General features: G+C 35.4%; 1 protein-coding gene across 6 annotated transcripts in view; it reads left to right on the top strand.

Annotated features, from left to right (window-relative positions):
- The window catches only part of JMJD1C (jumonji domain containing 1C), a 299368-nt gene that overhangs the window by 214752 nt on the left and 56981 nt on the right, over window positions 1-27635 (top strand). For 5 of the 6 annotated variants that reach the window (XM_065922419.1, XM_065922417.1, XM_065922422.1 and 2 more), the window contains one exon: window positions 3260-3373. The exons of the other annotated variant lie outside the window; for it this stretch is intronic. Coding sequence is in view for 2 of the 5 variants with exons in the window: in XM_065922417.1 (XP_065778489.1) it covers window positions 3260-3373 (114 nt within the window). In the remaining 3 variants the exon portion in view is untranslated. The remainder of the gene's footprint in view (window positions 1-3259; window positions 3374-27635) is intronic. 6 annotated transcript variants of the gene reach the window in all.

The raw sequence follows: 27635 nt of genomic DNA, 5'->3' as shown, positions 1-27635 counted from the left end.
AACTTGAACTGTAGGCATAAACCTTGTGAATTTCCAGTCAGATGTTAAATGGTGAGCTTTAACATGGTTTGTTTGAGCAGCTGAGTTACGTTTGAGAACTGTAGCTGATTTATTTTAAAAATGTTTTTCGAGGAGGGCTCATCTGTTCGCCTCTTCCTCATGTGAATGGAATGTGGTGCAGCATGGAGCCCCAAACAGGATACAGTTGTTCTAAGCATTCTTCCTATAGCATGGTAGGCCCTAGTAGAAATGCAGGCTCTCTTCTAAGTATTTATTTGACTTTATACTATTTTTAAAGTGCAGTTAACAAAGACAAAGGACCTTAAATGAACTCTCAGTCCATTAATGAAATTGAAAAAGTGTTTTGTTTAATTGGCAGTTTTAATTTGGATTTTCAAAGACTTTTTTCAGCGTTAGAATGAAGTCATTTTGTGATTAGGGTCACATTCTGCTGTGACTTTCATCTGATGGTAGCTTGTAGCTTCCCCTTAGGCTGTGGAAGTTCCTCTTAGAATGGTGTATCTTTAGAGTCTTGAATTACTTAGCTATGCATGAGTTCTAGTTTCTTTGCATTCCAGTGCACCTAGACCCATGAAATACTACAGATTCATCCAAAATCTGTAGGATTCATTCACTTTTATTTAAATACTTGTTTTTATTTTTAAGCTAATTTCCTTTAAGTGGATGTTTTTGATTTGGATACAAAGATTATTAATGGTTACATCATTTATTTGCCACTTTAGGGAATTAGGATTTATTTTAACTCTTAGTTTTATATGTTGTTTGTCTTTAATTTTTCAGTAAAGTAGACACAGTGGCACATTTTTAGGGTTGCTTGTTTAATACATACTGAAACATTTCTTTAACAAGTACTATAAAAGTATCGTCACTTGGGAACATATTTGTAGTTTAAGAGTAATTGCATGTTTTAAAATTTCCAAGTCTTTGTCCTATTTGCTATTTAAGAAGCATGGTGTACTTTTGACTTCCATTTGTACCTGGTTATTATAAATACTCATGCATCAGAAATAGACCATTATAAACTAGTCTTTTAACATTTCTGATAGCTAGATTCTACCAGTGGCTTTCAGTTAGATACCCTAAAATGAGAAATTCTTTTTTATTTTAGCCTGGAAACTAATTTTTTTTTCTCAGTAATTTAAATTATGATAAATTGGCCTATTGAAATTTACCCTTAGATCTCTGACTTACCTTAAAAAGCAGAGTTCTGAGAGGTTCTCTTCACAAGAATGTTTTTCATATTATAAAATGACTAGGTCTCATAGGAAATGCAAACCACCTGTATTATTTGCGTAAGAAAGAGGCACTCGGAGTGGAGAAGTTTACTTTTTTTCTCCAGTCCTCCTTAATTGAATCGGTACAATATCTTTAGGCATTTAGGTAGTACCTTTTGTGGGCCTTTTTTTAACCTTCCCAAGTTGACCTGATTTGGTACTGTTTAGAAAGAAATAAGAGCATTTGATAAAGTTCAGGGATTTAAAGTTGTCTTGAGAAGCTGCCAGTGTTTTCTAATTTTTTTGCTAAAAATTAAACATTTAATTTGAGAATGTTACATATTTCACGTAAAGAATTTAGTTATGGTAAATGGAAAGTGTCAGATGGCCACAGAAGCAGGAGATAGCTAAATAATGGGGAAATACCTGTTTTGAAAATGTAACTTCTCACACAAAAAAAATACTTTTGATACATAAAAGGTTAGCCTTAGAACATGGGAAGGAGGATATTACTGTGATTAGGTTTTCTAATCATAAATACTGAAAATAAATTGGAAATGTAAGATAATTTTTTATGTTCATTTATGAAAGAATGTATCATTTATTAGTTCATGAAGTGAATAGTATAGGAATAAATCATGTTTAAAATGCTTATTTATTCTTTGTGTTTTCAGCTTTTTCAAAACATAGACTCCTGATGAAAGCTTTAAAGATAATTTCTTAAATAGAGACATTAACTGCTTAAGAGCCATTCTGATTTAAAAATCTTGAAAGGCTTTTCAGCAGAGTGTTTAGTTGTGATTAGCAAGATGTTAGATTTCTTGAAGACAGAAATAAGAGAAGAGGGAATTACAACGGCTTTGTATCTTCTGGAGATTTTTACTGTCTGCAGAAACCTTTGGTTTACATCCAAATGGTCGCACAAGTTACTTGTAGCAAGAAAGATTTCCCTTTGTGATGCAAGTACTTTAGAAACTGAGTTGCTTTTTAATTTCATTTTCCAAACTTAGATTCTTTAATAGTAAAGTCACTATGTTTTTAAAACAGTGGAATATTGTTTTCATTTATAAGTTTTAAAACACTATCATGGATATAATATCCTTGGCTTTTATTCAAATTACTTCTACTTTGAAAATAATTAGGATAGTCATAAAAAGTGCATATCTAGTACATTTATTTCCTTCCTTCCTCTTCCTCTCTTGCCTCCCTCACTCCCACCTCCTACCCAAGATACGAATAAATTCATTTATGTAAAAGTTGTCTTCAAATGACTATGGATTTGCTCAATTCACCCCCCCCCAGCCCCACCACCACGTGCCCCCTTGTTTTGTTTTGTTTTATAAAAGTGGAAACCTGGAGTTTACTGGAAGGTGATTGGGAGTTTTGTGTAATACTTTTACCTCCCTCTTCTTTTCCTGTGCCCTTCCCCCAGTGCTGCTCTTAACTGAAGCAGCTGGATTTTTATTTGTGCTTGGGGCAGGGGCGGGGGTAAGTAGTACATGGGGTGGAGTTAAAAGACCAGATGCATCCTGATCATTTAAAATCCTTGATGTGAATGAGCTAGGAAATAAACTGTACATGTAAATCATAACTACTCTGTTTTATAAAGAATAATGCTTAACAATATTTTAAAAGAGTTGGGATAATAACCTCTCCTACCCAGTTTGCTTTTTTGGAAACAATTTCTCTGTTTTTATATTAGGAATTTTTAATACATATGTATGTATTTTAATACATACAAATTTTAATACATATGTATATTTGATTACATCCTTTTAAACAACTGGGATTTATTAATAGACTGGGATTTTTTTTTTAATCTTTTCTTAAAATCAACTTAATTTCCTTTTAATACAAAAATATTCCAGATAAAAGCATTACTTTAGATTATGAAAACATATTAATTGGTAGCCTAAAATCGTTATGATAATGACTTTAATACATTGTGTTTCTATATACCCCTTCACATTTTGAGGATAAAACCCAGAAAATAACCATTAGAATTTTTTTTTCTCTCTTACCAGACTTTCAAACCCCTGGTTGAAAAAAGTGTACCCAGTTCAATCACTGCAGTAGAATTCCTTGTAGATAAACAACTGGATTTTTTAACTGAAGATAGTGCCTTTCAACCCTACCAGGTAAGAAATTTCAGGTCACTTTAAAAAATTATCTATTCACTAAGCTTCATTGATATTCAGATATTCTTTTGAATATTTAAGTCTAGCTTTCTGGCTAACATCAAGAAACTTAATGCATTTGATAAAGTTTGATTATAGGATAAATGATTGATTTTTCCAGTCAGTATACATAGAGAACTTACTATGAGCCAGGCAGCATCTTGTGGCTGTACATGCACAAGTGAGCAAAATAAAAGTCCCTGCCATTCAAATGATGTTCATTGTTAGATAATAACTGGTTAGATATTAGTATAAATTATCTTTGTCTCCAGCTCTAAAGGTTAAGATTTGGGTCAATTCATGTAATTAAATGAGATTAGTATTTACTATATACATGCATATCAGTTTAGCATAATAGTAGTTCATTTTCTTTTTAAGTGGTAATTTTCCTTTAGATTGTCATAAGTTGAATTGTTCAGTTTCTAGATTTTAATTCCCAGTTGTTGCAATTTAAATACAAAACTTAATTGGAAAAACGTTTTCTAGCTGGTTTTTAGATTTAAATCATGTAAAGAAACTCATATCAAAAGTAGTAAGCTAAATGTTTTTTAAAATCTCTAGTTATGTTTTATGAGTTGATTTTTTAAAGGTAAAAGTTAAAATGCACAGCAGTTTGTTTTCTTTTCATATTTGAATTTTAGATTGAATTATATCAGTATTTTATTCTTTTCCTTAAATGTTTAAGGTAACATAGTAAATACATTGAAAGAAAGTACAACTGGACTAGTTTGACTTGTTTCTTAAAATGAAGCTGAAAGTCCATATTCCTGTTTCGTTTCAGAATAGTTACTGATTTCAGAAGTAAAATATAGAGGCATTGTTTCCATGGAAAGAACAAGAGCTTGAGTTAATGAGCAGTGGTTTGTTGTATGTGAGGTTATAATACTTAGGGAATTAGTAGTTAGGTTCTTCTTTTATTAGATCTACCAAAAGTAGATGATAGTTCCCTTAGTTAAGTGTTATTTCTCTCTTTGAAGTCTTCATGGATGTGCTTTTGTCTTTACACATTAGTTTTCATAGTTCATTAAATGGCCTCATTTTTGTACTGTTAGCTTTTGCTCTTTGATTTGGTATTTACAGCTAAAAAATTATAACAAGTTATACTTTAATACTGGAGGTGTTAGAGCTTTTCCCTTGGTTTTTATTTGTTTTGGTTTTAGTTGTGATTGCCATTTTGCTTGCTTATAGCCTTACTATAATTTGTCTCATTTCTAACAGTCTTTTAGTGGGAATTAGACTTAGGTGAAATCAAAGGAACCTTCCATCTTAGCATTTTAATTCTGTGGTTTCTGATTAGCACTACAGAAGTTGCAGCTAGGGTTTGATTCAGAGAACTGAAATCATTATATAGAAATTACTTATAAAAATAAACTCTTGCCAGGTGGCCTAAAACTCTACAACATGTTTTTTTAAATTGTAATGATTAAAAGAACGCACTAACATATTACACAGGGTTTTTCGTACACATTTTAAAACTGTTTTAGATTTTGACAATTTTATTATTTCTAAATAATAATTTTCTAATAATTTCTAAATAATAAAATTGTCAGAATCTAAAACAGTTTTAAAATGTGTACAAAAAACCCTGTGTAATATGCTAAAGTCTTATTTGATTTGGTGATTTGTATGATTATCTTTGTTAGCTATGTATATTTCCCTTGCTAGTAGAGGTAAGTTGCTCTCTGGCCTAGAGGGATATACTGTCTTCCAAAGGTGATGTTATTCACTTAACATTTTAACTGTTTGTGTTTCATAAATAATGTGAATTTTAGTGTTTAAGTGTTTTTGAAGGAATAAATGATACACAATAAAGCTTATTGTAGCATTTTAATTTCTGTATTTCATGTTTTTAAAACAGGTTTAAAATAGAAAAGTACATACTCCAATATGTAAATTATAGGCACCTACTGTAATATTCTGAATGAAAATTTACTCCAGAGACTGAAGAATGCTCAGTCTAGGTTTTCAAAGTTATTTATTTAAATGAGTTTATAAAATATAGGTATAGTCCACATACGGAAAGACTTTCAGAGTTCGTGTAATTAGAGTGGCTTTATCCCAGAATGCTTTTCTCTAACCAGTTGTCCAAACAGTACATTAAATTCCTTGGCATGTTAAACATGGCAGCTGTTCCCGGCATAGATTTTGTAAATAGTGCCTTGACATATCTTAACCTTAGAGTAACCTTATATAAGTCAAAGGGAGTTAGGGGAAAATTAAGTTTTAAAAATGGTCTCCCTGTTTTTTTCTCACTTATTTAAATCTCAAGAGGCAGTTTCTTCTGAATCTGGGTAGGTTAAAAAAAAGTCTTTGGAAATGGCTTTTCTGTACTAGGTGATGAGTACGCTTAAGTTTTGTTTGAAAAATTCCAAATGATGCTAAACTGTGTCTATTTATATGATTTCATAGTGGGAATCCCATTCACCGTCTTTTCCCTTGAATTCTCATCTCAGCATTTTATTCTATAGCAGAATGCTCGTGTAAGTTAGCTTTTAGTTGTACAGCCCTATTTAATATATCACAATAATATATATTGTAAGATAATGGTTAGAAAACTGATGACTCAAAATTATACAGATCTTTTCAGATGACTCACTTTTAGGTTATTGGTTTGAATCCTACATTTATCTCTCTGAATAATTTCAGTGTATTGAGTATCAGATGGCTTGTATTAACTTAGTTGATTTGGTCATTTTTTAAAGTGACTTGTGATTGGTTAATCAGAATGCCACCATCATTGATCATAGTTTTCAATATTTTGGAAAGAACACTGAATGAGGAGAGAAATCAAATCAACATCTTATAGACATTATAATGAAAGCATGTTAATACATTGTTGAAGCAGTGTACCATGGTATTGTTAATTCTGTTTTTTCCTTCCTTTTGCACACAAATGAGTTTCTGCTTCCTCCTTTCAGACTTCCTGATCAGGCTTGCTGCAGTTAACTTTCTTTGAAGTAAAGGGGGAAGGGAAAAAGAGAGGAAGTAGGAGGAAACTCTTCAGATTCTACTGTGTCTTTCAGCTGGCTGGGAAGGAGGAGGGAAAAAATATTTGTTTTTATAGTTTTGGGTGTTTTTTTTTTAAATTACCATGATTTCTATGTATGATTGCCTTTGGAGGATGAGTAGAGAAGTTTTTAAAACTTGCCACTAAAATTTGAAGTTTTGATCAAGCAAATGTAAAAAACAGTTTGATAATGAAATATGAACATTGAACTTTTAGCATGATTTTGAAATCATCTTGTCCTGGATTTTGGCTTCTGGCCATGCACACACCTGCAATAAAGGAATAATAATACAAAGGGCACTAGTGAAAACCATTCAAGATTTGAAGCAGAATGTGCTTGCTTTTAGTTACTCCCTATGTCAATCTTTATATATTAAAATTCTTTGGAGTAATGAGGTATTTTCCCTGGAATAAAGTAGAATCATCCTAGACCTAAAGGAATAATCCTATTTGAAATTCTTGGTCATTCTAATCTGCTATAAGTTCAGAGATAAGACTACTAACACTTTATTTTCTATCATCACAAAACACAGGCATTGAACACTTTATTTAAAGTATTTGATATGGTACTGTTGAGCTGTGAATTGCTCGTTGAAGGGAATGCATGGAGCAAACCTTCATTCTTAGACTAAAGATTGATTAAAGACTTGACCAAAGTCTTCAAATATTTTGTTAATGAAAGTGTCTGAACTGTGTCAGCTCTGTTTATCATTGTAATCACTGCAGTCTGTTTTGAAGCACAGTTTTTCCATTATTATATAAATTCATTGTCCACAGTTTCAGAATATCCCTAAGTTAGTTGTTGCTCAGCACATCTGGTTTACTAAAAATACCTTGAAAGATTGCCCAGGATAAGTTACCGGTAGTTTAAAGAGTGGAGTGTACCAGACACATGTGTTTTTCCTTGTTACATTTTTGTTATTTGGAATTGAGATGAGTTTGAGGGTGGTGAAGCTTAGCCTGCAGACAGCCCAGGTGAACAGGTAGCTAGTTCCTCAGTGTCACCAACCAGATATTATATTTTGTTAAGTGTTTGACATAAGTGAGCCACTGACAAGTTTGGAAGTCTTGGTGGTGGTGATTTGACTTATATGCAGATTTATTCTTCAGGGTACTGTGATGATACTGCTAAGAGTTTAGAAAAGGAAGTAAACAGAACTTTATTGTTAATATTGCTTTGGTGGGTGGAGAAAAGACTTAACTTTTTCACACTTTCCTTTACTCTCATTTCAATTTGTAGTATAGATATATTACTTCAGAGCATTTTTAAACTAACGTTCCTATAGAGGAAATGAAAATTTGACCTAGTACAGGATTTATTCCTAGTCCCAGAATTCCTCTCAGATTTGTTCTTTCTGCTGTCAAATTACTGCTCCCTCATAATTTTACTAAAAGAGAAAAAAAACAGACTTTCAGAAACTGCCTAGCAAACTATTGTTTTATTTTTATCATAGAAATTAGTGGGAGTTTTGGTATTGTTTTTATAATGATAACTGAACTTTTTATTTTGAGAAAGAGATATTCATAAGAAACACCTATTAGGATAAGGGAGTGGCGGGCACTCACATCCCCACCTTCAAGAATGAGGGCCTCTGCCCTTGAGTTGAGATGGGCAGAAACAGGCCCAGAGCAGGGGAGAGAGGGCCTGGAGCTCTTGTGTCCTACTTACTGTTAGCTCACTTGATGTTTTTTGTGTTGTTTTCCCCAGAAAGGAGTCTTTAAATGGCAGTTTTATGCTCAGACTCTACTTCCCTTTGACTTACCCTTAAAAAGTTGTAATGTCTAGCCTTAGAAATATCCCAACTGACTTCATTCCTTCAGTAGTTATTTAAATTATGTGGTTTCCCTATTCACAGCATCCTGCTTTGGTGCTTGATGGTTTTTAGAGGTTGCTAAAGGGACTTCTTTGGCAATCCAGTGATTAAAGCCTTTATTGCTTCCACTGCAGGAGGCACAGGTTCAGTCCCTGGTTAGGGAACTAAGATGCCGCATGCCACACAGTGTAGCCAAAAAGAAAAAGTTAATAAAAGTGTAAGTTATAGTCTTTATTTTTTTCAAGACTTTTATAAGCCATGATGAGAACTTAGATTTTAAAAAATTTCCTTGAAATAGATTTGATTTATTCAAATCAAAGGAGCCAAAAAAATACACAATGAAGACTTCAGGAATACAGAAGAAAGGAGAAGTTAGTGGAGATTAAAATGGTATAAAGAAATCTCATGAAGAGGGTGAAACTTGAGTATTTATTTGAATGGAGAGGGAAGTGAAAGCTCGGGAGAGTGAGGCAGACATTTGGCAGAAAGGATTGCATGATCAATGATGAGGTAGGTTTAGAGGTCAGTAGAATATCAGTCTAGCTAGAGAAGAGAGTTTGGTTTTAAATATAGACATCATACCAGAGAAATAAGTATTGTGGGGTCAGATAAAAAAGGAAAAGGATTGCCAAGTACAGTTACTAATTGACTTTTATCTTGTAGGCCCTATGAATCATTGGAAGCTTTGAAGCAAGAGAATAACAAAACCAAAATTTTCTACAGCCAAATGTTATATTTTGTCAAATTAAGTATTAACAATGACATCAGAAGGAGCTAATTGATTGGATCTTTTGTTTTAGAGAATCAGCCCAGCTATGAATTTTGAAGTCAATTCATGCAGATATTGTGTCAAATCCTAGCTTTGCTAGCACGTGGCATTGGAAAAGCCTAAAGCATGCTATATACTTGGTTTCCTCATCTGTAATATACTATCCACCTCAGATTAAATGAATGACAGTTACGAGCTTAATACTATATAGAAACTGCTCAATAGAAGGTCGCTGCTATTTAGACATGCCCTGAATTACCCTTTTTGTAGATGGTGTCTTAAACCTTTGTGGTAGATATTTGAAACTCCTTTCTCTTCTTACCATATGCAACCATTGGACATTTCTCTGCCACCATCTGCACCTCTTCTTGTAACAGTCTGTTTTCTTTGTCTTCTCTGGAACTCTCAAGCATTCTTTCTGCAGCTGGTGTTAGATAAACTCTTTCTGTGTAGGTACAAGCCATGGTCACTGCATAGCAGAACATGTCTTTGTAGTAGTGTTTCTTTTTCCTTCTCTCTATTTTAAGAGTGTATTTAGGTAAGATTCCTCAGTGACTGCTTAAGCTCCTATTTTAAGAAAATGATATTAGAAAAGATGCAGAAATTGTGGTATTACTCCCCACAACACATCCTTATATTTTTTCCCTAGGGATGATAGTAAGTTCTACTTGCTGCTGATGGATATTTTATCTCCAAAAATATGAACTGATATTCAGAAAGTTAATTCTTTTTCTTTGCTTGACTGTGAACAAACATTTGTGACCAACGTTGACCTAATCAAACTAATCTCTGGCTAATGGATTTTAGTCTCAGGGATAAGAAACATTCAACCTAAATCTAGGTTTATCTCAAAAGAGAGAAAACTAGTAAACCAGGCAATACCAGATGCAAATCAAAATTATACAAAATTGAAACAACAGGATTGTTTGGGTGATAGTTGCACTTATTCTGAGAGCTTTCTCGTCTTTATTTTTCTATATCAGTTTCTGAATTATATTTTGACAGAGTTGAGGACGTTCTCAATTAGTCCATAAGTTTGTGTGTGCGTTTCCCTTGTCCATTTCACTTTACCTTCGTATTATCATTTGGTTGAGATTGAGAAGTGCCTTGTTGCCATAATGTCAGTAAAATGAGAGCTGAGATTGTAGGATATACAGTGTGCTGAGACTGTATACAGTACAGGGTCACAGCCATAGCTCTGAACTGACTGCGGGTGTGATATGGCTTGGTAGAATCAGCGTCAGTGGGCAGGCGTTGGCCTGGGGGTGGTCTGGGAGATGAGACCAGAGCAGGAAGCTGCTATTGTGTGGTACTTGGCTTTATTCCATTTCTAGTCAAAAGTGACAGCTTGCAATAGGAGAGCCAAGCTGAAGCCTAGAAAGTAGAATGGACAGTAACAAAAGCAGAACCAGAAGCTAAAACAGAATCATTGTACTTCCTTTTTAAGCAAGGTTTTTAAAATTTTTAAATTGGTACATCATGTTTTAATATTCAGTAATTTTGCTCTTCATTCTGTATACGTGCTGTTTTTATCTCCCACTTGCCTGATTTTATATTGCCATAATTGTGAAACATTAGGTCCCATGAATTAGGTATGCCAATATGTATTGTCTGCTGCTATTAAAAGGGAGTTCTTCATTTTTAAAAAATTAGTCGCAAAACTTGGTGTGTTGAAAATGTATTCATGAAGTTCAGGAACATGTTATTTTGACTGAAATTTGGCCCGCATATGAGCTGTTCTGCAATATTCAGATTAAAAACATTTATAAGTCACGGTCTGCAAAAGTTCTCTCCTGGTCCCAAATCTGCTATGATCATATGCTGAAAAATCTGCCAGTCTCTTTTTAATTTTTTGTGACTGCTGTTATGAATTTAAAGTATGTGAAATTATGCTTGTAGACATCAGATTCCAAAGATTCTAAGCCATCAATCAGTTAGTTATCATTGAGAAGGATTTCTGCCAGTCAAAATAGGTTGATACTGTTTGTTTATTCCTTTTGCCCACCCCCAGATTCTTACTAAAGCACAGCCACTTTATTTAAAATATCATTTAAAATTTAATTTCTCAGTGTGCTGTTAATGTATTTATAAGGTTCAACATTTTCCAAAATATTTACATGTGTACTGTTTTATTTAATTCTTATGTTTACCTTATGAGGAAAACATTGTATTATTTTATTATATATAATGCTTTCAGGGTACATATATTAATTTAATCCATGTAACTCTGAGACGTACCTATTAACTTATAGTGAACAGGCAGCAGAAATGGAAAACCTTATAAATGAGTTTTATTTTTAAAGGGATGGGGCTATTAAAAAGATACAATAGAAAATGTCTTGGATATCCATTGCAGGAAAGTACAGCTGAACCTTATTTGGAATGGAATTAGGAACTAGAAGGTCAGAAACTCAAGTCACATATTCCTTCTTCCCCCCATGCCTCAGTTTTCTTTCTGCAGACAGGTTTCTTTTGCTAAATTATAGGTTTTGCTTCTCATAATACTAGTTTCCACGTGACTTTTGTGTGTTAGTGTCGATTCTCCCACACCCCTTCCTTTGCAGGACTTTTAAAATCTAATATGTGTATTTCTTGGTAAAATTAAGGGTAGGAGTGTAGGAGAATAAACTGCTGAAGAGAGAAAAAGGAAGAAAGATGAGGAAGGGAGAGAATATAGGATAGCAATTTTTATAGGCGAAGAAACTGAGGTTTAGGGAAGTTGTGATTTGGCATCTAGGTTCACATAGCTAGTGGTAGCCTAAACAGAACTTGAACCAAAAACGTCAGATTCCAAGATGTTATTTCTACTGTGCCACCCTGCCTTCGTGAGCCATCCCATGGGAAACATCTCTTATTTGTGCATCATTCTTTTGTTTGGCACTTTGGTATTTTTCTTAGGATTGCCATCTTTCCTATATATATAAGATTAAAATTTTCCTTAATTGTATTGCCTGCACAATCTCCTTAGACTTTTCAAATACTGGCATCAAGCTGTACCCCAAATCTGCATTGTTTTCAGATTCCCTTGTTCCCTAGACAAGAATCCAAACAGATTAAGATGTTTTGCCCTCTCCGTTTTCTCAGCTGCCTAGTTTTCTCTGTTTTGCTCAAAGATTTGTTCAGAGTTAAAATTAAAAAGCGATACTTTAAAACAAAGCCCTTTTAGCCTTTTGTTAAAAAAGGATTATTTCTAAAAATACAAGTCTTTCTAGGCTTCAGACTCAAGGCAAAACAGTACTAGCCCTTAGTCAATAAATAATGATTGGGGGCTTTTTATTCATATGTTTGAGGACCTTCTGTGTTGTATTCAAGCATACAAATACACTGCCTTCGTACATCTTATAATCTAATGGTGGAAGTGCATAGAAAAATACAAATGTAAATATAGGCAAAATACAGAAAAAGTAGCAGACACCAGAGAGGTATAAGGAATCTACCCTGGTTGTGGGAGAAAAAAGAGAGGATACCCCTATTCTTAGATTAGGTGACTCCCTAAGTTGTCTCAGGATGAATTTAAATTAGCAAAGTCACTAAGACAATAGGTCTGATTAAATGCTTGAAATAAAGTGAATAAGCATAATGTCTGTTGCATTCCACTTGCATTAGCTCTAATCATACCTTTCCCATGAAGGTGGAATGGTTGACTAGACAGAAATTTTTTAACCATTTTTTAGTTGGGTCAGCCACCTGATTGGCTACAACCTTGTTGTCCTTTTGGAGTAGACAAATAACAGGCTTTTGTTTTAAAAAAGATAACAGTAAAACTTAGCATTTTAAACATTTAAGTGTGCAGTTCAGTGGAATTGAATATATTCACAGTATTATGCAACCATCACCACTATGTACATTCTGAACTGTATCATCATCCCAAATAGAAACTCTTCATTCATTAAACAATAACTCCCTATTTCCCAGTAACCTGCTCTTCCCAGCCCTTGATTACCTCTTGGTTCTCTTTTCTTGGTCTTTATTATTATTATTTATTTATTTATTTATTTTTGCCTCTCCTAGATGTCTCATGTAAGTATATTCATACAGTTTGTCCTATTTGTGACTGGCTTATTTCATTTAATGTAATGTCTTCAGATCTCACCTGTGTATCATGTGTCAGCATGTCGTTGCTCTTTATGGATGAATAATACCCCATGGCATGCATTCACCACGTTGTGGCTGTCCATTCGTGTGCTGATGGGCTGGTGGGGTGTTTCTACCTTTTTACTGTGATGAGTAATGCTGCTGTGAACACTGGTGTACAGATATTTGTTTGAGTTCCACCTTTCACTTCTTGTGGGTATATACATAAGAATGGGATTACTAGAGCATGTGAAAGTTTATGTTTTACTTTTTGAGAAACAGCCAAACTGTTTTCCACAGTTCAGTTCAGTCGCTCAGTCGAGTCCGACTCTTTATGATCCCATGGACCGCAGCACGCCAGGCCTCCCTGTCCATCACCAACTCCTGGAGTTTACCCAAACTCATGTTCATTGAGTCGGTAATGCCATCCAACCATCTCATCCTCTGTCGTCCTCTTCTCCTCCTGCCCTCAATCTTTCCCAGCATTAGGGTCTTTTCAGATGTGTCAGCTCTTCGCATCAGGTGGCCAAAGTATTGGAGCTTCAGCTTCAGCATCAGTCCTTCCAATGAACACTCAGGACTGATCTCCTTTAGGATGGACTGGTTGGATCTCCTTGCAGTCCAAGGGACCCTCAGGACTCTTCTACAACACCACAGTTCAAAAGTTTTCCACAGGCTCTGCAGTATTTTACATTCTCACCAAACAGGGATCCAATTTCTCTGTGAGAACACTTGTTATTTTTCATTTTCTAAATAATAGCTATTCATTGCCTATGCTTTCAGTATCGTATTTGAGAAATTGTTACCAACGCCAGCATCATGAAAAATGGCCTTTAAGAGTTCTGTAGTTTTAGCTCTTACATATAAATCATCGATTCATTTTTAAATAAATTTTTAGAGGGAATTAAATACATTTATAAGGGAAAAATCCAAATTAGTTCTTGTGGATACCCCAATTTCCAAAGTTAATTTGTCCTTTTCCCATTAAACAGTCAGTCTTGTCACCCTTATTGGAAATCTGTTGACCATTTATTCTAAAATTTATTTCTGGGCTCTATTCTGTCGCTTTGTTATATATGTCTGTATTGATTACTTGAGACAATCTTCTTCCCCTACTTTTCTGCAACTGTGTAATTTGTCCAAATGATTGTTAACCCTAAAGATAAATTATTTTAAAGTATACTGTTTTGTGTTGTAACTATTGACATTTTCTGAAGCATCTGTCAGTGTTAGGAGTATGATTCCTGTCATTAAATTATTAGACATAGACATGCCTTTTAGAGAAGCAATGTTTTTAAGATGCAAGGGAAAAAGATCCAGTGATTGTTGAATTGTAACAGTCACTCACTCATTTATTGCTTTGTGCTAGTTTCTTTGCTAGCTACTGAGATTTAAAGACAGATAAAATACTTGGTTCTCTTTCAGGCCACGAGGAGAGCCTTAAATATAATTACAGAAATGTGCTATAAGTTCTAAAGTAGAGATATATTTATAGTGTTCTGTACTGTAGAATCACCTGATGTAGTAATATCAGTTATTTGCCTGTTTCTCTTTTTTGTGGTTTTACTTTTTCTCAGACAGCAGGGGTTTAGAAGATAAGGAAAAGAGATAAGGAAAGCTAATAGTGTTTCATAGTTGTTATTGTTGTTCAGTCAGTAAATCATGTCTGACTCTTTGCAACCCCATGGACTGCAGCATGCCAGAATTTCCTTCCTTCACTGTCTCCCAGAGTTTGCTCAAACTCATGTCCATTGAGTTGACATCATCAGCCATCTCATCTTCTGGCGCCACCTTCTCTTCCTGCCCTCAGTCTTTCCCAGCATCAGGGTCTTTTCCAGTGAGTTAGCTCTTTGCATCAGGTGTCTAAGGTATTTGTACCTTCAGCTTCAGCATCAGTCCTTCCAATGAATATTCAGGGTTGATTTCCTTTAAGATGGACTGGTTGGATCTCCTTGCAATTCAGGGACTCTCAAGAGTCTTCTCCAAGACCACAGTTTGAAAGCATCAGCTCTTTGGTGCTCAGCCTTCTTATGGTCCAGCTCTTACATCAATACATGGATACTGGAAAAACCATAGCTTTGACTGTACAGGGGTACGTTTTTAGGATTCTCCAGGGAAACAATACCATAGGGTGTGGGGGTGTATACAAGTGTGTATAGAGAGAAAAGGAGTAGAAGAAATTTTAAGGAAATTGACTCACCTTCTTGTTGGGGTGGGAACTCTGAAATACACAGGACATGCCAATAGTGGAAATTCTAGCAGGAGTTGATGCTGATTCTAAAGGCAGTTTGAAGGCACAGGCTTTTTCCTCTTTGGAGGACCTCATTCTTTATTCTTAAGGCCTTCGACTAATAGAAAGAACCCCTTGCATATTATGAAGGTTAGTCTGCTTTACTCAGTCTTCTGATTGAAAAATACCTTCATAGCAACATTTAGACATTGTCTACCCAAGTTGATATGTATAATTAACAATCACCAGTACTATTGATACTTGGTTCTTTGTTTTACAGTGAATTTTAGGATGGTAGGTATCCCTGGCTTTTCAACAGTTAAATGTCTTTCTGGTTACTATGTTAATAGAAAAAAGACTATCCCCACACATTTCCAGTGCCCTTCCCCACTTCACTTAGAGCTATTGCACTGTAAATTAAGACAACTAGAAAAGTAGAGGCCTTCAAAGTAATCTTGTCAAGGCACTTAGAAATGCTTAGCAAACATTGGCCTGCCATATTCTCTAAGCACCCTAATAATAAGAAAGTATCATTTCTTTCTCAATGTTTGCTTCCTCTTGAGTTTCAATACTGTGCCATTTTGCCCTGGATATTCAAATCCCATACCAATTCAGTCTCATGCCAGACCAAATTCTTATATCACTCTCACATTCTCTTAAGATCTCTAGATCTCTCCTAATAATTTCATAAGTGTTATTAATTATAAATGGTTAATATCTTTCTATCACATTTGTACTTAAATAGGGATACCTATATATCACAGATTTGTCAGTATGTAAAATAATGCATATATCCGATGATTCTCTAGAAGTTCTTTGCCTGGAAGTCGGGTATTCTACATAGAAATGACCTGTTATTGTTTTCCATTTATAACCTGTCTCCCCTCTACCATGTATAGAGTAGACATTTTTGGAAATGTTAAATTCTATGTATAAGTAAGGCCTGGATATATACGACTTCCTCATGTAGAATCTTCAAGCTTGAAGGCCATTAAGATGTTATAGGCATTCCAGAATGCAATACCTGAAATATTTCAGAAGGATGAGGCTTAATGTTGTTCCTTCCACATTCACTCTTATTTTCAAGGAATTAAGTTCCATCATATAGTAACAATTCCTTTTAATGCTTAGCAAAACCCATTGTTGAGAAATTTTCTTACAAGTTAGATACATATATAGATCATATATATCATGATCTGCATATGATACAGTACATATAGATCAGTTAGGCACACTTATCAATTGGAAGCATCTGACTGGCATATTTTTAAAATTGCAAAGGATTGTGAAGCTCTTCTCTGACTATGGTGTGTAGTTCATTGCTTAATGATGATCCCTATCACCACGGTAAAGGAGCAGGCTGAACTACTGCTTAGTTTTTATTTGTCTTGATCAGTCCAAGGTATCTCTTCTCCTTTCTGTCTTGTTCCATGATAGATATAAATACACATTTGTACTTAAATTTTTTATGAGTTCAGTTTGAACGATGACACAACTTGGTAGCTCTACCTTTTGCTTCAAACTCTTTGAGGATTTAAGAGTGTCTGATTTAGTGCAAATATTATTAAAAATCAAAAATAATTGACAGGTTAATCAAATGAAAATATATATAAAGAAGAGTAAAAATCAGCACAAAACAGTTTAAAGAATAAATTGCTAAATTTATTGAAATTCTATTTTAGGATATCTAATAATATATCTAGTAATATATACACACATATATCCGATAATATATACAGATAGCTGGGAAAATAAGAAAAGCAAAGGAGAAAAGGAAAGATCCATCCATTTGAATGCAGAGTTCCAAAGAATACCAAGGAGAGATAAGAAAGCCTTCCTAAGTGATCAGTGCAAACAAATAGAGGAAAACAATAGAATGGGAAAGACTAGAGATCTCTTCAAGAAAATTAGAGATACCAAGGGTACATTTCGTGCAAAGATGGGCTCAACAAGGGACAGAAGTGGTATGGACCTAACAGAAGCAGAAGATACTAAGAAGAGGTGGCAAGAATACAAAGAAGAACTGTACAAAAAAGATCTTCATGACCCAGATAGTCACGATGGTGTGATCACTTAGCTAGAGCCAGACATCCTGGAATGTGAAGTCAAGTGGGCCTTGGGAAGCATCCCTACGAACAAAGCTAGTGGAGGTGATGGAATTCCAATTGAGCTATTTCAAATCCTAAAAGATGATGCTGTGGAAGTCTGCACTCAATATGCCAGCAAATTTAGATAACTCAGCAGTGGCCACAGGACTGAAAAAGGTCAGTTTTCATTCCAATCCCAAAGAAAGGCAGTGCTGAAGAATGCTCAAACTACGGCACAATTGCACTTACCTCACACGCTAGCAAAGTAATTCTCAAAATTCTCCTAGCCAGGCTTCAACAGTATGTGAAACGTGAACTTCCAGATGTTCAAGCTGGTTTTAGAAAAGGCAGAGATCAAATTTCCAACATCCTCTGGATAATCGAAAAACCAAGAGACTTCCCGAAAAACATCTACTTCTGCTTTATTGACTATGCAAAAGCCTTTGACTGTGTGGATCACCACAAACTATGGAAAAATACTTAAAGAGAAGGAATTACCAGACCACCTGACCTCCCTCCTGAGAAACGTCGATGCATTTCAGGAAGCAACAGTTAGAACTGACCATGGAACAACAGACTGGTTCCAAATAGGAAAAGGAGTATGTCAAGGCTGTATATTGTCACCCTGCTTATTTAACTTATATGCAGAGTATATTATATGCAGGGTATATCATACAGAGTATATCTGGGGTGGAAGAAGCACAAGCTGGAATCAAGATTGCTGGGAGAAATATCAATAACCTCAGATGTGCAGATGATACCACCCTTATGGCAGAAAGCAAAGAAGAACTAAAGAGCCTCTTGATGAAAGTGAAAGAGGAGAGTGAAAAAGTTGGCTTAAAGCTCAACATTCAGAAAACTAAGATCATGGCATTCCGGTCCCGTCACTTCATGGCAAATAGCTGGGGCAATAGTGGAAACAGTGGCAGACTTTTGGGTGGGCCTCCAAAATCACTGCAGATGGTGACTGCAGCCATGATATTAAAAGACACTTACTCCTGGAAGAAAAGCTATGACCAACCTAGACAGCATATTAAAAAGCAGACACATTACTTGCCAACAAAGGTCTGTCTAGTCAAAGCTATGGTTTTTCCAGTGGTCATGTATGTAAGTGAGAGCTGAACTATAAAGATAGCTGAGCACTGAAGAATTGATGCTTTTGAACTGTGGTGTTAGAGAAGACTCTTGAGAGTCTCTTGGACTGCAAGGAGATCCAACCAGTGCATCCTAAAGAAGATCAGTCCTGAATATTCATTGGAAGGACTGATGCTGAAGCTGATGCTCCAATGCTTTGACCACCTGGTGTGAAGAACTGACTTATTTGAAAAGACCCTGATGCTGGGAAAGATTGAAGGCAGGAGGAGAAGGGATAGATGGTAGATGGTGTCACCAACTCAATGGACATAAGTTTGGTTAAACTCCAGGAGTTGGTGATGGACAGGGAAGCTTGGCATGCTGCAATCAATGGGATCGCAACAAGTCACAAAGAGTGACTAAACTGAATTGAGTAATACATCTAAGTACACATATATAAAATTTATAATTTTAGGGAATTTTGGCTCTTCCTATGGAAACAAAAGTTTCCATCTTTTAAAATATCAGAATGTGGTGGTAGAACAAGGCCAACTTTGACTCAGATCCCAACTCTGCTGTTTAATGTCTGGAATATTAGGCAAAGTGTGTAACCACTTACCAGTCTTTCATTTTTCATCTTTAGAATTAGCTGTATGGTACCTGTTTCATCATAGAATTGTTATTGTCTGTAAGATACATATAAGAAAAAAGTTTGTACCCTATAAAAATTTTTGTGACAAAGTAAATATGGTAGTTCAGAAAATAAATAGGTCAGGTTGGGTAAATCTTGGTTCATGATGCATAACATTTACCTTCAAGAAGCCCATTCAAAGTAATTAATTTTTAAACCCTGAGCACAAAATAGATGTCATTCACACACCTTACAACGTTTCCAGTGGTCTCATAATTGGCAGTGGTCAACCTAATTGGTCAATTTCCTACATTCTCCAAGTTTTCTCTTTATTTCCAGCCAAAATCTCTCTCATGTGATATATTATTTAAGTCATACTTAACCACCGTAGCTGCCTTATGCCTTTGTCTTTCTTTCACATGTACCTTTTAATTTCTTATTTTGGAGTAGTAGTTTTATTTTCTCCACTTTTATTTCAATGAAAATGTGCTGTCCATTAGTGGTAGCCACTAATCACATATGGCTATTTAAATTAAATGAGGCAAATGTAAATTTATTTATTTTTAAAATTTTAATTTATTTATTTATTGGCTGCCCAATATGGACTCTTAGTTCTCTGACCAGGGATCGCACCCATAGCCTCAGCATTGGGAGCATGAAGTCTTAACCACTGGACTGCTAGGGAAATGTTAAGCAAAAGTAAATTTAATACTCATTTCCTCAGTCATGCTAGCCACATTTCAAGTGTTCAGATCGCCACATGGAGGACAGTGCAGGTATATAACATTTATATCAGTGCAGAAATTTCTTCTCGAAAGCCTTTTCATGAATGTTTAACATGAAAGGAGAAAATTACACCAATGTATTCTGGTGTCATTGTGTTGTCTCCAGCCTCGGCTGAGCTTCTGGTACCAATTGGCAGCCTTTTCTATGCCCCCTTTGAGCTTTGTTTCCTAGTGCAGTTATTCCAAGGTGTCACTACTCTACTCAACTTCTTCCTTTTTCCCTTAGAAGATGACTGTGCTCCTGCGGCACAGAGGAATTTGAGGTTATAAGCAGGAACCCCCTTAACTTCCTGTCCTTACACCTATTTATGTATCTTCGCTTACCTCCTTTTCTCTTGATCTCAAGAGATGTGTCCCTTTGTTCCATGACTGATTCAAGTTTACAAATACTTTGGGGGCATCTGCTATGTTGTAGGCACATTTCCAGGTACTTAAGGTATAGCCGGAAAAGGAAATGGCAACCCAATCCAGTGCTCTTGCCTGGAAAATTCATGGATGGAGGAGCCTGGTGGGCTACAGTCCATGGGGCCACAAAGAGTCTGACACAACTGAGCGACCTCATTTTCTGCTTTCTTTTCTAAGGTATAGCCGTGAATAAAAACTAAAAATAATTTCCCTTCCTTCAGGGAGCTTAACCTAGTCAGCAGACAGACAGCAAACAAAGCAACTATTTGAGTATATTAGAAGACATAAATGCTATGGAGAAATATAAAACCTGGTAAGAAGTGTTAGCTGGAACAGCAAAAATAAAAAGGCCCTAAAATGAAAGCATTCCAAGAACATCAAGAAACAACTATCTAGAGGTTAGTAGGGAATGCGGTCTTCCCTCTTGCTCAGTCAGTAAAGAATCCATCTGCAATGCAGGAATCTGCCTGCAATGCAGGAGACCAGGGTTCTATTCCTGAGTCCAGAAGATCCCCTGAAGAATGAAATGGCAACCCACTCCAGTATTCTTGCCTGGAAAATCCCATGGACAGAGGAGCCTGGTGGGCTACAGTCCACGGGATTGCAAGAGTCAGACACGACTTAGCGAGTAAACCACCACTACCAGAGGATGAAGTAAGTAAGATAGTAAAAGTAGATTTAAGTGGGGCTTTGGGGGTGCTTTTTTATAAAGACTTTATTTTTTGTTCTGATTAAAATTGGAGTAGAAACCTTGAGAAGATTTTTGTTTAGAACACAAAAGTAGAATAGTAAGGTGGATTCCCATGTACCTGTCTTCCAGGTGTAACAGTTACTAGTTCATGGCCAGTATCGTTTGTGCTACTGCTGCTTATGTATAATCCCATGTATTAGTATTCATCACCAAATGTTTCTCTTTATGTGTGTCTGTACATAAATAAATTTAAAATTGTCTATGTAATTAATTCTAAGTATTTACATTAGTTATATTCTAAAAAGTTACAAGTTCTCAACTACATTAGAAATAATAGAATTAGAATGTCACATGTTTATTCATTTGCTTTGTTGTACATTGTGCAGCTTACCACCTTCAAAGTACTAACATTACCAGCAGTATAATTACTGAAAGCAGTCTAAATTTTTTGTTGCAGTTCTTATTTATCTTTAGGATACATTCCACTAGGGATATACTCATTTAATTTTCCATGTGTATTATTGTCTTGAAATTTTTCCTCTTTATGCCTTGTGTTTTAAAAGGAGTATATCCCTGTCCTTGTACTCTGAAATCGATCTTCACATATACATTGTGTTCATTTACCTTATCTTAAACCTATTCCTCTTTTTCTTCTCATTATATAAATAAATTCAGTTATCTGCATCCTAATATAAAATATAAAGGTTCTCTGATCACACCCATTCTTAACTCCTATAGCTACATAGCTGGACTTAAAATCTTCTTATATTTAAAATCTTATATTTTCTAACCTCCCAGTAGCATCTCCAGTTATTGCAGCCTGACTTCTAGTTCCATTTCCACAAAACTAATGTTGCTGTTAAGATCGCTAATAATCTCTTAATAAAAAATAGTTTATTTCAGTTCTCACTCCTCTCCTACTGGACCTTTGCATTTAGCACTGTGAATCACTGTCTTGTATATACTTTTATTAACTGCTTCAAAGATTTATGTAGTTTTAATGTTGGGTCATTTCCACAGTCTTGCTTTTTGGTGTCTTCTTTCACTACTCAATCTCAGCAGTGTCATATTTCCAGTTGCTTTCACTATCGTTTAAAAACTCTCATCTTCTGAGTCTGTACCTCTAGTCCAGACCTCCTTGCTACGCTGTCAGTCATTTAACATTTATTTTTTTAGCTTCTTCTAAGTGTCCAGCATTGTTTAAGCATAAGTTCCTGTCCCTTTGGAGCTTAAATTCTAGAAAGGGCACAGTAGAAAATAATAATAGGTAAGTAGTACAGTGTGATAGCTTAATTATTGCCACGATAAAAGAAGTAAAGCAAAGTTAAGAACTATTGAGAATGGAGAAGGGGGAGGCAGGCTGGAGTACTGTGGTCACGGTGGATGCCACTGAGAAGGTGAAACCTGCATTTGCTGCTGCCTACTACAGTGTTAGAGTTTCAGCACTCAACCCTTGTCTTTCCTAATCATTTTGTATCCTGGCTAATGGCATAACAGTATCTACTCCATTTTGTCACTCAAATCAACATCTGGGAATGTTTTAGTTTCCTCTCTCGCCCTTACTTATTGGCTCCAAAAATTGCTGATTCAGCTTTAGCATTGTATTTGTCCACAACATCCTCCTCATCTCTATTGTAAAGCATCCATCCTCATTTGGCTGGACTTTTATGGAGCTCTCTAAATAGTATCCTTCAGTCTTCCTGCTCGCTTACAACGTTATTCTCATTTAATCCATCTTATTGTACCTTGAGTTCTCCATGTGGGCCATACTGTTGCATCTGTGTCTGTGTCTGCACATGCCTTTCACGTGTCCTAAGAGCTCTTCTTTTCTGCTCTACCACATCCTGATCGGTGCCATTGTGTTTTTGAAGTTTCAACTCAAGAATCTAGATATTCATGCTTTTCTCAAGTCCCAACTCAGATGCCTCCTTTTCTGTGGTATCTTTCCTGATATGTACTTAAGAGGACTGTCTTTCCCCACCGTCTTTGTCCCAGCTCTGTGTTACATGTAAAACCGTTTAATCTGTTTTGCAGTGATGTGTCTGTTAGTCTCTGTTCCTGCAGGCTGTAATATCATTCTAGAGGCTGTAAGATTCACAGGGGCAGAAATTTGGTATTTAGAAACCTTGTTGAATGAAATTATTTCTAATATGTTTTACTCAATCTCCAGCACTTAGTGTTTCAAACATAATTCAAACAAATTATCTAATCTGATTTCCTCTACCATAGCATATGAAATATCAAAAACAAAGTTTTAAAAAGTATGATGATGGTAGATTGGGAGCTTGATAGCACAAAAGGTTACAGGAGAAACTAAAACGTAGTTACAACTCAAATTTTGTCTTTCTAGAACAGTTTGGTGTAGAACCAACAGTACTTTATATCAGTCAGTGTTAGACTATATCATAACAGTAATCAATCATAATTACATTATTGAAAAGCTAAAATTTTATTTAGTATGTTATTAAATGAAGGAACTCTAGAAATATTTTCAGAATGAGTGGAATTTTGATAAATTTTCTTAATTCTGTAATGTTTAAAAAGTGCCCTTCTTTTTATAATCATTTAACATGCCCCACTCATTTTATGTTCTCTTTTTTCCTGATAAGATTTTCTAAGTACATTAAACTTACCCTTTCAGAATAGCAAAACCAGTGACCTGGTAATTGTGATAAAGTACAGTTATGCATACTACCTTGCTTAGCAGTCCTAGGTAATTAAGATGTTCTTTTATTATGAGACTTTGGAGTTGTAATTTTAACTCCCTCCTTTTTTCTGAATAACTTGACACATTTGTCATGTATTTGTATTTGCAATTTGCATAGACTTAATGAGGAAACATACTTAACTTGGGGTCATATGATAAAAGTCTAATTAAGTCACTTGGCAGATCCAACAAGACTGTCAAGTTACAGGACTTGTTGATTATTTCATTTTGGACTAGATATACTGTTATATTCTTCTTATCTAAGAGAATTATTATATAATCTTAAATTTATAGGTTTGTCATTTCCATAGCAGTATATTGGAAATAGTGAAAATCAGCCCTGGAACGTGCGTGGTATGGTGTTAATTTTGAAATTAAATCTTTTCTAGCTTTTCTCTAGTGCAGAAGTGGGAGCTACTCTAGTTGTGGTGCGGTGGCTTCTCTTGTTGAAGCGCACAGGCTTGAGAAGTTGCTGCACGTGAGTTCATTAGTTGCGGTTCCCAGGCTCCATGGAGCACAGTCTCCGTAGTGGTGGTGCGCACGCAGGCTTAGTTGCTCCAAGGCATGTGGGATGTTCCCAGACCAGGGATCCAGTCCATGTCTCTTGCACTGGCAGGTGAATTCTTTTACCACTGAGCCACCAGAGAAGCCCCGTGTTTTATATTTTAAAAATAAGTGTTCACTCTGTGTGTTCAGAATAGTTATTGACTAGGGATTACTTTTAGTGGATTACTTTCCAAAAAATTATACAAGCATATAAGTTTGTTTCCTCCTTAGATTGAGCTCCCTCTCTCCCTCTTCCCAAGATAGAGTGAGACTGCCATCGGTGGAGGGCTCATCAAGAGGAAGAGAGTTGCTTTTTTTTGTTTTATTTTCTTAAACTTAGCCTGTTCTGAAAGAATATTTTCAGTTACTATTTTGGAAAACATTAAACAGTTCCCAGGCCTTCCTGAGTTTGTTCAGTTGTAAGTTTGAGGAAACTGCAGTTAGTAAATTGTGGTTGGCAGATGCTGTAAGCAGGTGACTCAATCGGTTGAACTCAGGATGACTCAACTGTGTAAAAACCATGCTGATAAATAACTTGAAAGGAAAATTGCCTTCCAGACTTTTGAACTGCCATAAAAAGTTCAAAACTATTATAAAAGGTACCACAAAGAATATTAACATGTGGTTTAGAAGGAAACACATTTTCCTTCAAGTGGTTTTAAAAGTTTTAGTTAATTGTTCTGATTTTTGCTCTGTGGTAATTCTGAGAGGAGAGGACACTTAGCAAGTTGTAGTTGAAAATGCAGAAATATTATAAGTCTTAATAAAGTTTACTCAAGAGAATACTTTTTAAAAGGTCAGCTTCATTCAGTTTGGAGATTAGCAGAGAAACCCAAATAATAGTTGTTTTAAATTAATTACAAAAATAAAATATATAATTATTTTATTATTAATTATATTAATTTACTATAATCTAGTTATCTTTTTCTTTAACTTTGATATAACTGAACAAATAAAAATAAAGCAAGTAGGTGCTTTGTTAAGAATTGATGCAATAGGGGACTTCCCTGATGGGCCAGTGGCTAAGACTCCAGACACCCAATGGAGGGGACCCAGGTTTGATCCCTAGATAGGGAACTAGATATCAAATGCTGCAACTAAGACCCAGCACAGCCAAATAAATACATTTTAAACAAAAACAAAACCCCCTAAGAATTGATGTAATAGGACATGTATATTAATATACTATATCCTATTCTAAAATCCCATCTGAGATCTGATAAGTTACTTATACCTGATAAATGAGAGTTTATTGTTTTTGATAACTATTCCAAATTTTGGAATACTATATTCCCGTGAACCGACTTAACAAAATAATTTGGTTAATTGGATTTCTTTTTACTTCTGTCATCATGACACTAATATCATAGGGAAGATACTTGAAAACCGAGCAGAGAGTATTCAGATTCTTTATTCTGCCAGTTCATGGTTTGGACAATGGCTTTGTGGAAGGGGCTTTGACATTATGCAGACTCTTGCTAATGTGTCTTCCAGCCATGTGATTTGGGGTAAATTACTTAATACTTGAATTTGTTTCATCTGTAAAATGGAGAGAATAATATCAGACTAGCAAGGAATTTGTTAGGATTAAATAATGTTAATATTTGTGAAGTATTAATCTCATCTGTCAATCAAAATTTAAGATTTTTTAAAAATTGTTTATACTGTTAAGTGAATATGCTTATTAAATAGATACTTTTTAAAGGCTGAGAAAAGATTCATCCCATTAATCATATATAGTCAATTTAGGATATGCTGCTACTGCTGCTAAGTCGCTTCAGTCATATCCAACTCTGTGTGACCCCATGGGTGGCAGCCCCCCAGGCTCCTCCGTCCCTGGGATTCTCCAGGTAGGAATACTGGAGTGGGTTGCCATTTCCTTCTCCAATGCATGCAAGCATGCAAAGTCACCTCAGTCGTGTCCAACTCTGTGCAACCCTATGGACAAGAGCCCACCAGCCTCCTCTGTTCATGGATTCTCTAGGCAAGAATACTGGAGTGGGTTGCCATTTCCTCCTCCTAATTTAGGATATATTTATGCTATATTGAAACTGAAGGACACCACTCATCTAAATTAACCAAAATCAACCAGGGATTATGAAATTATATACAGACAGGACTTAATTATCTATTGTTTTAATTATATATAGAAAATTATAATATGATTATCTTTAAATATCATGTGGTGAAGTTTTTAATCCTTTTTTTCTGTCATTAGCTTCCTTCTGTGTCACTCAGTTTGAGTTTATAATCATTTTACTGGCTGTTTTATTCTCTTATATGAGTATATGATCAACTGAAAAACAAAAACCTTTTTTCTGTTCTAAAACACATAGACCCTCCATATACATGCATTAATTTGATTTGTTATTCATTTATTTCCTCAGAGTACTCAAAAGTTAAATGTTGGGTAGAAGAGTATGTAGTTGAAGATACTAAAACTATGGAAAACCTTATGTTGTACAGTGATGAAAATTTTGAGAAATAGCATGGGAGTAGATTGTTCAAAGCTTACGCAAATTTTTTGAGAGTACTAGCACATAAAATAATAATCATGTAAAATAGTAGACTTTAAAATGACAAATTTCTAATAAAGTTAGGCATATACACTACTCTAAGGGTAAGAGGAAGTTTGCTTGATATTAAGAATGTGTAAGGAAGACTTGAGATTGCCGGATTATGGAGTCGAAAGCAGAATAAAAGAAGATGCAGATCAGTTCAGTTACTCAGTTGTGTCCGACTCTTCATGACCCAATAGACTGCAGCACTCTAGGCTTCCCTGTCCATCACCAACATCACCTAGAGCTTGCTCAAACTTATGTCCATGGAGTCCGTGATGCCATCCAACCATCTCATCCTCTATCATCCCCTTCTCCTCCCGCCTTCAATCTTTCCCAGCATCAGGGTCTTTTCCAGTGAGTCAGTTCTTCGCATCAGGTGGCCAAAATATTGGGAGTTTCAGCATCAGTCCTTGAAATGAAAATTCAGGACTGATGTCCTTTTGGATAGACTAGTTGGATCTCCTTGCAGTCCAAGGGACTCTCAAGAGTCTTCTCCAACACCACACAGTTCAAAAGCATCAATTCTTCAGCACTCAGCTTTCTTTACAGTCCAACTCTCACATCCATACATGACTACTGGAAAAACCATAGCTTTGACTATGGTTTGTTAGCAAAGTAATATCTCTGCTTTTAAATATGCTGTCTAGGTTGGTATAGCTTTTCTTCCGAGGAGTAAGCGTCTTTTAATTTCATGGCCACAGTCACCATCTGCAGTGATTTGGGAGCCCAAAAAAATAAAATCTGTCACTGTTTCCATTGTTGTCCCATCTATTTGCCATGAAGTGATGGGACCAGATGCTATGACCTTAGTTTTCTGAATGTTGCGTTTTAAGCCAAATTTT

Source organism: Muntiacus reevesi, chromosome 2, assembly GCF_963930625.1.
Source record: "Muntiacus reevesi chromosome 2, mMunRee1.1, whole genome shotgun sequence".
Classification (NCBI taxonomy): Eukaryota; Metazoa; Chordata; class Mammalia; order Artiodactyla; family Cervidae; genus Muntiacus; species Muntiacus reevesi.
Note: the sequence above shows the minus strand (reverse complement) of the source record. Positions and strands in the feature narration are given on the sequence as shown.